The 12795-nt window shown below is 36.0% G+C and overlaps 1 protein-coding gene across 9 annotated transcripts in view; it reads right to left on the bottom strand.

Moving 5' to 3' along the window:
* The window catches only part of Pkn (serine/threonine-protein kinase N), a 251712-nt gene that overhangs the window by 19058 nt on the left and 219859 nt on the right, over positions 1 to 12795 (bottom strand). For 7 of the 9 annotated variants that reach the window (XM_069830226.1, XM_069830222.1, XM_069830223.1 and 4 more), the window contains 3 exons: positions 11226 to 11421; positions 10538 to 10788; positions 9037 to 9198 (listed from right to left, as the gene is read on the bottom strand). In XM_069830226.1, the coding sequence (XP_069686327.1) occupies positions 9037 to 9198; positions 10538 to 10788; positions 11226 to 11421 (609 nt within the window). The remainder of the gene's footprint in view (positions 1 to 9036; positions 9199 to 10537; positions 10789 to 11225; positions 11422 to 12795) is intronic. The other 2 variants (XM_069830228.1, XM_069830230.1) reach the window with 1 other exon arrangement.

The raw sequence follows: 12795 nt of genomic DNA, 5'->3' as shown, positions 1-12795 counted from the left end.
TGTTTTAAGATACAAGCATTTTTATTTCCACTTTTCCTACACAAATCATAATTCTAGTTCACATACAAATGTGAATGAAAATAACATAAGATTAGATGGAAATATCACAGCTATACCAAACGAAAGAGAACTGTTTTTTATATAAGGCTGTGCTTTCTGCTAAAAAAAGGTCATTTTTGGAGTTATGTTCTGACCAAACACCATGTGTTCATACATTTCACGTCTAGAGAGTTTTTGTGCTGATTAGCAATAGTTCTGTATGCAAAGTTAACTATGACATGTCGAATATGTAACAAATGGTCAGTTTCTAAGACTCATTATAAATATTTATCTCTTGGATAAAAAAAAGAAATGGACTGATAAATACTTCATCATGTTTAGAATAACTTTTCTTCGTGACAAAATTCTAAGCTCTTCCAATATTACTTTTCACTAACAAAGTGTAGTTTTATGGCTTATGAATTATTCTAAAATGTCCTTGCTTTTTCTTTGTATGTAGTGCATTGACTATTCTAGTTGTAGAAGGAATGACCATGATCAGCTCAAACAGCAAATGCAACTATACATTGCTTTCTTGTTCTTTATTTCCTATTCTTCTCAATCAGTCCTTACTTTGGATTCTTATCTCCTTTAAACGTGTTTTCTCCTCCTCCTCATATCCTTCCACCATGAACAATAATTAACAATACAATGTTCCACAAAACATAAAACTTAACACAAATTTACCTTGTTCTTATAGAAATGGAAAAATTTATTATAACATAAATTCTATCCATTTGATGTCTTATACTGTGTGTAGCACAGTTTACTACACATAGAGATTTAACATGGGAAATCTATTATTTGTAAATACTATCTTCCCTGTATGTTTCACCAGAACTTTTATAAGGAAAAAATGTTAAGGAACTAAAACTGCATGAAAACGTATTAACTATTTCAGTTTCTGAATAGGTTCAGAGATCAATCAATCTTCTTAATATATCCAGCTGTTTGCCGACAACATAAAGTCCACTGTAGTCTATTCAGTTGTTGTTTTTCACGAGAAATGAGGGGTATTTTGATTGGTGTTCATTATAGATGCCTGTTGCTAGTAGCCAGAGTTGGGGTGTAGTCAATATATACTGCAGGGCTGTGTCTTCTGCAACTGGTACTGATGATTTTAATTTACTTCTGTTGTGGTTTATGGATGGACAGTATAGAAGAATGTGTTCCAGATCTTCATCATGATTATTACACCACAGACAAGTAGGATTATCAGAAATGTGAAATCGATGTAGGTACAATTGAGTGACAATGTGACCTGTTCTGGCTCTTGTAAAAATGTTTGAAGATGTCTGGGCAAGTTTTTGTACATTTGCAGGTCATTTGGTTTCTTTTGTACAGATTGTAAAATTTTTCCTTTGTCAGAAGAGGGCCAATTGTTGATCCATAGGTTTGTAAAATGAGACTTTACTGAAGCAAAAGCATTGGATAGAGATATCACTTGAAGAGGTCTTGGTTGCAAATATGTTAGGTTCAGAGATGTTAATTACATAAAATTCTAAAATGTAAGCCTTCATTTGTCTTTCCTATTATATAAACCAGAGACGACAAAGTGCTGCACTGTGTGCTCTCTAGAACCCGCACAACATTCCTTAAAGCCAGGTGCACACAGAATCAGACACAGTGCAGATTGGTGTTCATTATAGATGCCTGTTGCTAGTAGCCAGAGTTGGGGTGTAGTCAATATATACTGCAGGGCTGTGTCTTCTGCAACTGGTACTGATGATTTTAATTTACTTCTGTTGTGGTTTATGGATGGACAGTATAGAAGAATGTGTTCCAGATCTTCATCATGATTATTACACCACAGACAAGTAGGATTATCAGAAATGTGAAATCGATGTAGGTACAATTGAGTGACAATGTGACCTGTTCTGGCTCTTGTAAAAATGTTTGAAGATGTCTGGGCAAGTTTTTGTACATTTGCAGGTCATTTGGTTTCTTTTGTACAGATTGTAAAATTTTTCCTTTGTCAGAAGAGGGCCAATTGTTGATCCATAGGTTTGTAAAATGAGACTTTACTGAAGCAAAAGCATTGGATAGAGATATCACTTGAAGAGGTCTTGGTTGCAAATATGTTAGGTTCAGAGATGTTAATTACATAAAATTCTAAAATGTAAGCCTTCATTTGTCTTTCCTATTATATAAACCAGAGACGACAAAGTGCTGCACTGTGTGCTCTCTAGAACCCGCACAACATTCCTTAAAGCCAGGTGCACACAGAATCAGACACAGTGCAGTGCGGCTCTTCTTTATGCGACGCTTTGCTTTATAGTGTCTCACAATGGCTCGCGACAGCTTAACACGGTCTGCTCGTGACAACTGATCTGCTGGCTGTGTGGATTTGGAAAACTGCCCTAGACTAGAAAATGGCGTCACTCTTTTGAAAGGAGAAGAGCTGAATAAATGTAGATTTTGGGTAGATCAATGGAATAAAAGAAGTGATCTAAATTGGCTCATGCATGAGTTGATAAAGTGATAAGTGATGAGAAATGTTTAAAAATTTCACTAGAATGAGTATCACTATTTTGATTATGAACTTCAATAAATCAATAATGTGTGCTAGTACAGAGCAGAGAAGTAGACCAACTACAAATTGTTATTAGTTATTATTCACCTGGAGCTTTCATCTCATTTGCAATTTCCTCCCATATTTTAGAAATCATATTATTGTCTCGATTTTGTTTCAATGTGCGATTGTACAGAACGGGTCTTCTCCGTGCTAAAACAACTAATTTATCCACATCAAGCTCCATTATGAATAATGTGCACTACATAACAATAGTATCTGTAGATAGTGGAAGCTTGCAATCGTTGTTGTTGTTGTTTTCTAATGCCAGGCATTTGACAATAAAGTCATTTGACCTCTTGCACTCCAATATTTTTCAAAGATATTGTCATGGTTAACCACTGACGCACAGATTTTGAAATGTTCTGAATCCATTTCTTGATTTGAGTTGCACAATGGACAGTTAGGAGACTGATATATTCCAATTCTATGCAGATGCTTGGCCAAACAATCATGGCCTGTTGCCAATCTAAATGCAGCTACAGACGATTTGCATGGTAAATCGGGAATCAACTGTGGATTATGGTGCAGAGAGTTCTATTTTTTCCCTTGAGATTGTGTTATCAAATTTTGTTTGTTGAAGTCTAAGCATGTAGATTTAATAAATCTTTTCACAGAGTAATACGTAGATTTAGTAACAGGTCTGTAAGTAGCAGTGCTGCCCTTCTTTGCTAAAGCATCCGCACTCTCGTTTCCCAGGATTCCACAATCGTGGACATGGCTATTCATGCATGTTCAGTATGCTTCAGCCATCAGATTGCCTGCTCACGACCAAACTTAAACAGTCATTCAGTGTTGTCTCCTCGTGACTGCTCAAGATCGTCTTATCGAGTCTGATTCTGTGTGCATCACATCGTAAGAAATCAATGGAAGTCAAGTACTATCGGACAAAATGTTGCATCATGTCCCACTGCATCTGATTCTGTGTGCATCTGGCCTAAGAGTGATGATTGTACTTTACCTTGAACCTTATTGGATTTGTGTTGCTGTAATATCAGCACATAATAAAGATGCTTTGACATCCTTGATATAAAGAATATTATTTAATGTTGTGTTATTTCTGCCAAGGCCCTATGAAACTCAATGTTAAAATAATAGAAGTAAAATGCAAATGACTGCAGAAGAAACAAACATAAAACCTATTACGAAAATAAAATAGCTGTTAACGCATTTCAATGTACTTTTAGTCTCTTAACATTTTTCCTTATATAAAATTTTCCTATGAAACATAGAAGGAACATAGTATTTACAAATAATTGATTTTTCATAAATCCCCATGTATAGTAAACTGTGCTGTACAGTGTATATACACACTTCATGTTATAAGAAATCAATCTGCGGCGTGACAGCATGCATGCATTATTTGACCATCACAAGCATAACATTCAAGCCCATATTTAATGTTAGCATCAACAACCAGTTAGTAACTTACATACACATACAAGCTACTAGACAAGAGTGGTTGAGAGACAGAAAGAAATAATAGAGCCATCCACATGCTGCCCAGAAATTGAAGGACATGTTGTTCCAAAATCCTGGTGAAAATATTACAGGAGTGACATGATCTAGTAAACTTTACATAAAAAAAAAGACAAATGTCTACGATTTTTATATATACAAACTTTTACTTGTAAATGTACATAGTGTTCACATATTCACCAAATCATAGCATATTATGTTTATTATAAATTTTTTTGGGCGAAAAAAACTTAACAGAACTCTTTCGACCCATTATTTACACAATGTTTTAACAATGAAGCAACAAACCAAATGGTACAATACTCAAATAGAAATATTTTATAAATATCACATAACATATAAGAATGTTTGCTGTAAACAAACCTCAACTTGGGGAGGAGAAGGGAGAGGAAAAAATTTGTACATTTCAACGGTTTTTTAATAACATGACATTAATTTGAAAAATAATATCAACAAGTCCGAAGTTACGGTATTTCTAGGTCCAATCTGGCCAATTACTCTGGAAATTCATAACTAACTTACTAAAAACAAACAATTTCATAGATTTAATTGAGAACGCTGCAAGATAAGTGCTCCATAATTAACAATACTGTCTGATTAGAAAACTTTAGGATTGACAGATCGTGTGGGAGGAAGAAGCTGGAACATGATCTGAGCTGGTGTGTCACATTTTTAGCCTAAGAAGCTGGAACATGATCTGAGCTGGTGTGTCATATTTTTAGCCTAAGAAGCTGGAACATGATCTGAGATGGTGTGTCACATTTTTAGCCTAAGAAGCTGGAACATGATATGAGCTGGTGTGTCATATTTTTAACCTAAGAAGCTGGAACATGATCTGAGCTGGTGTGTCATATTTTTAGCCTAAGAAGCTGGAACATGATCTGAGCTGGTGTGTCATATTTTTAACCTAAGAAGCTGGAACATGATCTGAGCTGGTGTGTCATATTTTTAGCCTAAGAAGCTGGAATATGATCTGAGCTGGTGTGTCACATTTTTAGCCTAAGAAGCTGGAACATGATCTGAGCTGGTGTGTCATATTTTTAGCCTAAGAAGCTGGAACATGATCTGATCTGGTGTGTCATATTTTTAGCCTAAGAAGCTGGAACATGATCTGAGCTGGTGTGTCATATTTTTAGCCTAAGAAGCTGGAACATGATCTGATCTGGTGTGTCATATTTTTAGCCTAAGAAGCTGGAACATGATCTGAGCTGGTGTGTCATATTTTTAGCCTAAGAAGCTGGAACATGATCTGATCTGGTGTGTCATATTTTTAGCCTAAGAAGCTGGAACATGATCTGAGCTGGTGTGTCATATTTTTAGCCTAAGAAGCTGGAACATGATCTGAGCTGGTGTGTCATATTTTTAGCCTAAGAAGCTGGAACATGATCTGAGCTGGTGTGTCATATTTTTAGCCTATCACAGCGGAGCTGGAGCACGTGGTAAAATTCAGGGCTGCTATCTGAGCAAAACACGTGGCCCAAGTCCTGCAGCACATTAACTACGAAACAACTGTAATTCTCTTTACAACAAATCTGATTAAAAGACAGTGTTAAAAGTTTAGTTCAAATAAGAGTTTATTTCTATGCAGTGGTTGAAGTGGGAGACATATTTTAATTCATTCTCGAAGTGAAACAAAGTTCCTTGGTTTAAAATGTTATGTTTGATTTAATGACGCTTGCAACTGCCGAGGTTGTATCAGCGTTGCCGGTGTGCCAGAATTTTGTCCCACAGGAGTTCTTTTACATGTCAGTAAATCTATTGACATGAGACTGTCGCATTTAAACACACTTAAATGCCATTGACCTGGCCCGGGATCAAACTCGCAACCTCCGACATAGAAGGCCAGCACTATACCAACTGCGCCAACCAGGCCGAACCCTTTGTTTATACTGACTATCTTTTAAATTGAAATGAGCACATAAATTATATTGCAAAGATGATTAACATAGCTACTTTTGCTCTCTTATAATTAAGAGACGTTATTTTTAGACAGGAGGGATGTAATCTCTATCTATTATTCACTTGTGTATTCTTACCTTAGCTATGGTAGTCATGGCATGTTTTTGTGGGGTGACTCAATAAATTATAAATTAATTTTTATTAGTCAAAAGAGAATCATAAAAATAATCTTTCACCTTAAAAGTAAAGTTTCATGCAAACATTACTTTAGAAAATACAATACTTTAACTGTATCCTATATATACCATGTCCATAAAAACACTTCTTGATATCAAATGGTTATAAAATGAAAACTTATTGAGATATTTTTGTAATTATGGTGACAGCATATACATTAACTCAAAACATTTTTTTTTTTTTTTTTCCTTTCCTGCAGAATCTTTTGTGCAGGAAAGACAAAAAATGTTTTAGTTCATGTATATGTGGTCACCATATTTACAAAAATATTCCAATAAGTTTTCATTTTATAACCATTTGATATCAAGGAGTGTTTTTATGCACACAATGTATATTTCTAAATGTTAAATTTCCTTTAAAGCAAATTAAAATTCTTTAATTAGAAATAGGTGTTATTCTTGTAAAACGAAAAAGTTTATTTTTGTCATGTAATACACTGTTCTTCCTCAACCTCAAACATCAATCCTAAAGTATTTTAATAGTACAGTAAACAACGATTTGTTATCGTTTCTGAGCAACATATCCCAAATGTTGAAAACTATTAGTGTTGAAGACTGTGTGTCTTCTATGGTTGAAGTCAAACAACTGAAGAGTTTGTTAGACAGGTTACTTTGCACTTGATTCTTCAAATCACAAGCCGTGACTCGAAAAATTAAAGGAGTTCAATTTTAATGCATTTATAGGGAAAAAATGCTAACAAATCCATCACCTTTTCTTCCTGTAATAGTTATAGTGAGATATCATTTTAATACACAAAACCAAATTCACAGACAGAGATGAGCATATTTGGAACAGCATGGTACAATCTAGACAGAGAAGAGAAGAAATCAATATTTACCAATTATAAGCTGCATTCATTTCAGTAAGGCAAGAGCCCTTCAAACAAAGATTTTCTTATACAGTCTATATGCACAAAATTTAAACTCTTCTGTAAAAGAGTCCTTAAAACTGGCCTTCAATCGCGAAATTTTGATATGTATACAGTGTTTACTATAAGATCGATCCAAAAGCAGGTAGAATTTTTTTATAAAATAAAAAATTTAAGTAGCTACATATTTTATACTTCAGGCTACTCATACTTTTTATGCCATAATATACTAATATCGATCGGTATTTCGTGTTTGAAAATACAAACATAAAATTCAATATAGGATACATTTTCAATATTCCAATAATTAAGTCTAGAGGCTTGTTCTGTTCTAAAAATAAAATAATGAAAATGCAAAGAAGAATTTCATGGCATTTACAAACACATTACTTATTTTCTGAAGAAAGGAAAAATACATTTCGCTTATCAACATTAAATTTTCAACAATTTTCTACTCACACTTCTTCATACTGTCTAATATTTTCTATATGTACCTACTTAATATACTTAGACCGAAGAAGTGATGGATGGATGACGTATTGCGAGACGTTACAAGTCTGGGAGTGAGGAATTGGAGGATGTGGCTGGGGACAAAGTGAAGTGCGATGATGATGATGATGATGATGATGATGATGATGATGATGATGATGATGATGACGACGACGATGACGACTTAATGCACTTAATTATTCCGAACCATAATACCCCATTGAATATAATTTTATTTTATATGAGAAAAACATTTCTTACATTGATTTTGGACAAGTTGTTTTTTTTTTGTTATTAATTTCAAATAAAAGTCTGAAAAAAAAAATCTAACAAAAAATTTACATTTCGTTTACATTATTCCTGGATAAACAGACTTATAGATACTGATTATGAATAAAATTCATACAACAGTTTATAAGCAATCACTGTATATATAGCAAGACGGATAGCATATCAAAAAGTAACTCTTTCTTTTGCAGCCATCAAATTACTTTCTCTGCATATAATGAGAAAGTAAAAGGGCGAGAAACGTGAGGGAAGGGAGACTTCAAAACATGTAATGTTTTCAAGAATGATACATATGTTGTAACTGAGTGCAGCTCATAACCAAGCAAATACACGAGTCAACAACAACAATAATATACGACTCCCTCCTGCCTGCAAAGAAACAAAATGCCACGTTAGGACAATGGGAAGCATGGCATGCACAGGGAAAGGATGTCTGGTGTAATCAAGGACAGATATTTATGCCTCTATTTCAGCTTGCCTTGTTAGTATGCATAGAGCTACTCACTTCAAGTTTTCCTTCATTTATGCTCTGGCACTAGAAAATTTTATCAGGAGCAAACCTAATACCAAAATAAACGTGACAACTTTTATGGGATGCAATGAGAATGTGGCGAATCATTCTATATTATAATTTCATTAATATATTATATTTATGTTTCAAGCAATATGATCAGAATTATATCGTCCTACATTACTTAATACACAAAGCTTTATCAATGTGAAGCTCAAATCTATTTATGCACCATTACGAAGTATGGTCTTAGTTTGTCACTTTAATTCTCTAATAGTGATTTCACAGACTCCTGGCAGATAAATCTGGGTACAATTTAAGTCATGAAAGACTTTTCTTTATGTATCTAAAATAAGCGAGCCTAGTTTTTTTATAATGAGCTACATGAAGTTTTTGAAGAGCGTCTAATGTCTCTATCACAAAATGCAGTATCCTGATGAAGACTGGCACCAATTAAGGTTCCCAACCCTTCTGTAATTCCTGAGATCTCCGATATTTCGCCTATATAAATACACAAACTGCTGATCTCCTTGATAAGCCTGAGTTCACCTTAGCACAGAAGTGAGAGCGGTTAACATGTTACACAAGCTTTTTGACAGGACAGGCACAGAGGGTGAAGCAGTCCGTAGGGTGTGGCTAGGGAGGGTCATGTACCTCTTCCTCTGGAAACTGGACCACAGGTTGGGGTGAGGGTGAACGTTGCTCCGGAGTGCTCGTTGATGGCCGAGTGACAGGCAGTGGTGGTGGAGGGCCCAGTTCGGGCGAGTTGCGTTCCTCTGTGTGCAGGAAGTCAAACTCCCGCAGCGCGCTCTGCAGCTAGAAACACACGCGAGGGCTCACACACACAACTTCAGCCTACAGACAGTTCTCTCCGGCAGGCGGTGAAAACAGAATTTAGACAGTGCGAACAGAATGCTCATCTGAAGAAAGAGTTGCCATTGTCTGCATCACTATAAAAGACAGGGAAATTGTGTACACTGCGCATATTGCAATCAGCTGCAATCTTTTGTCAGTTGAAAGTGCTATGCTACTCTGCATACAAAGAATGGAGAAAATTGGCCTGTAGGCCACATGAGGCCTGTGACATGAATTTTTTGACATGCCAGCAAATGAAGAAAAGGAGAAAGCAGTTGCAACCATTTCATTTTAATTCTCTACTTTCTAATAAAAGATTTGGATTGGATGTTTTCTATTGCTAGTGAAAAAAAGTAAACAAAAAAAATTTTGTGTCATATCAGGGATATATCAATACATAGATTACGTCATCCAGTTTCGAGAATTGGTTTTTATGTTTTATTTTTGTTTCGGTTTACAAATGAAAAGTATGGGATTATGATGAGAGAAGTAATTAATGAAGGGCATGCAATATTTTTTCTCTTCATATGAAGCAACATTCCGAAATTAGTCCCAGTTCGCAACAAATTTTTCACTCTCACTCAAAGTGTATTGGACATGTCTATTACCACTGTAATTCGCGATTACAAAACAAACGAGTGTCGTACAGGTCTGTACTTGCTCTCGATGCTAGGATATTGCTCAGATGCTGCGTAGCATGGCAACTTCGATGTCCTCATCCCCATAGTGAGGGCAGATGGCATTAATGGGCGTGGTCACACAAAGTTACATTGGTTCATGGCCTAATTAAAAATAACCTTAGCATTTGGCTATGGCTCGTAGTGTTGTTACAGTAAGCATTTGAAACTCTGCTATTTGATTCACCACAGATCCCAGAACGAGTGCCCATAATCGGTGCAGGGAAGGACATATTCTACGTCAAAACTATTTCTACTTGGAATAAATGGACCAGCCTAATCTCTGTTTATGTTCCCGCACTGGTTTCATTGCATATATCTTTTGGGTACACCAACAAGGTGGCGGGAGTGGAGGGAGAAAGAAGAAGCACTGAATGCTGTTGTAATTCATGAAACCAAGTACAAATTTGCGTATAGATGTTGCTAGTATTAGGAGATTAATTCTCAGATGCATACAGAGCAAACATTTTCTAACAAAATTATCTAACTTCACAGCCTCGTATAATAACACAGACAAGTGACAGAACTGTGCAGATTTACTCCAACACCAACCAATACGCTTCAACTGTACAGAATAATGTGCGTCTACAGGTGGGGTTGGCGCAGTGAGTGTCAGTGCTTACCTCCACATCCAGCCTTGGAGGAGGTGGAGGCGTGGGCAGTGGAGAGCTCCGCTTCTTCTGGACAACCGCAGAAGGAAGTATTGGCGTCGATGTGGTTGTATCAGGAGGCAGTGGAGGCAGCACGGCCACCCCTAGGCCCAGTGGGCGTGTCCCAGACAGTCCAACAGCCTGAGGGTCGGGTGTCTCTCCTGGTGCCTCTGGCTTGTCTTCTGTTAGGGACATGTCGAATGACAACTGGACAGGCTGGATACCTGCAAACCAAACACGAAACATTTAGTTTGGTCTGAATTTCTACTGTATGCTGTTTCATACTCATTAATAGAGGAACTTCAATGGCACAATGTTTCACACAGGCAACTTATTACGTGACATTTGAATACAGAAGAAACCTTGAAGTGCTCAAAATGTTACTCGATGGGAAGATAACACAGCTTTCACAGAAGATAATTTCATGAATGTGTATGGTACTCTGAGTAATTAGAGGTTTTTAAGCAACTGTTACCACAAAGAATCATTTAATACATTTTTATAGTTAAATAAAGGGCATGACACAAACCAACAGAATCTGTGCATGCCAAAAATGTTTATCTATTAGAATATCAAAACTGAAGGTAAGTTTTTGAGAATGTCGTTCTGCAACAGGTTCAGATAGTCATGCATGCACACAAGGTCTGTCTGTCTGTCATACCTGAAGTAGGACTCTCTGAGGGCTGAGTATGGTTGTTCTGGATTGATGGTGACGACCTTTTGAGCAAGCGACCCCATGTAGCTACATTGATGTTCATCTGGTTTGCCCGAGGGAAATTCTTCACTTGTTGTTTGAAGATCTTCCTTTGCCGTTGGAGCTTGGGTTTCCGTGATATCATGGGATTTAAAAATTTAATCTGAAAACCGAAGGAAAACGTCAAAATCATACCTACACACATGTCTACATATACATGTCACAAGAGAAGTCAAGTAACATCATCTCAACTTTACTGCATACGAATTTTATGCTCATATTACGAGCTATGATATAATTAAAGCTTTTCTTTTTAATAAACGATTATTCTTCCAATTATAAACTTTCGAAACCGGTTATTTTATCCTTGGAATGCAAGCCACTGAAACTTCAAATTTGACAGTGTATTTTTTACATATATATTCGGTTATTTAACGACAATGTACCAACTACTCTTCTCCACGGCAAATCTCCTGCATATGAAGAGAACCAATCGAAGGCATTTTAATATAGATGGCTTGTGCGAATGAGTGACGTCTCGTGTGAGAGAGAGATGACGATACCAGAGCCAAAGGGAGGGAGAAATCAGTTTCTCGCTGTGTTAAATATTTATCATGTTGTAGTTCTAAAATAGTCAATCAATCGCACTGTAATTTTTATGATTGATAGGTGAATGTATGAAGAAAGCATAGAAAAAATTCGAAATCAAAATCTTTTTTGGAAACAGAGAGGAAAAAATAGTAACTTCGAAGTGATCTGTTCAAAATAAACATTTACACCTTCAAAAGTTGGTAAGCAGCAAACTTTTTTGTTTTTCACGTTAGATGGAAAAGGGGGGGGGGTCAAAGTGAGAAAAATTTTGAAAAAGAATGGAAAATACTTTTAAAAGTTATTGCTACTCAAAAGGTTTACCGGTTTACGAGTTACGGCAAGTTAAACGACCGTTTTCGCTTCATCGAAGGACTCAAAGCTAGGCCTTTTGTCTTTAAAAGAGGAAGAATGCTGGAATATATATATAAGTAAAGCAAGTGGTGGTGATAAAAGAGAGACAAAAGGTTGTGTTTTACACAGACCACGCAGGATTGATATTTACAGTTTACCAGTTTTATATATATCACCACCACTTGCTTTACTGAAGGACAAATTGTAACAGAAATATTCTTTCACATGAACGAGAAATGACCTGCTTTTTGTGCAAATATAAATACAGAGGAAGAATGATAAGAATGTGTCAGCTTGACCGTGTGTGTGAAGACCATAAGATAGAGTACACAAGATGTAGTTCTAACAAAAAACTGTGTGTATGTAATCTTAGTTTGATAGAAAAATCATGTCAGCTGATTGGGTTTTCTTCCATTAGACCTACTATTAATTTCTACTCCCTGTTAAATGATCTCTTTACTCTTTCAAAATTGTACTTAAATTTCATATTTTCTATTCTTTTATTTTCTTATTTCTCCTTTTGTCATAGTCCAAGCTTCGCAAGACTTGTATATATGTACCTTAACCTGAAATCCTTTAGAAGCTACGAATGCCT

This window comes from Periplaneta americana, chromosome 7 (genome assembly GCF_040183065.1).
Source record: "Periplaneta americana isolate PAMFEO1 chromosome 7, P.americana_PAMFEO1_priV1, whole genome shotgun sequence".
Classification (NCBI taxonomy): domain Eukaryota; kingdom Metazoa; phylum Arthropoda; class Insecta; order Blattodea; family Blattidae; genus Periplaneta; species Periplaneta americana.
The sequence above is the reverse complement of the archived record's forward strand: the minus strand, read 5'-3'. Positions and strand labels throughout refer to the sequence as shown.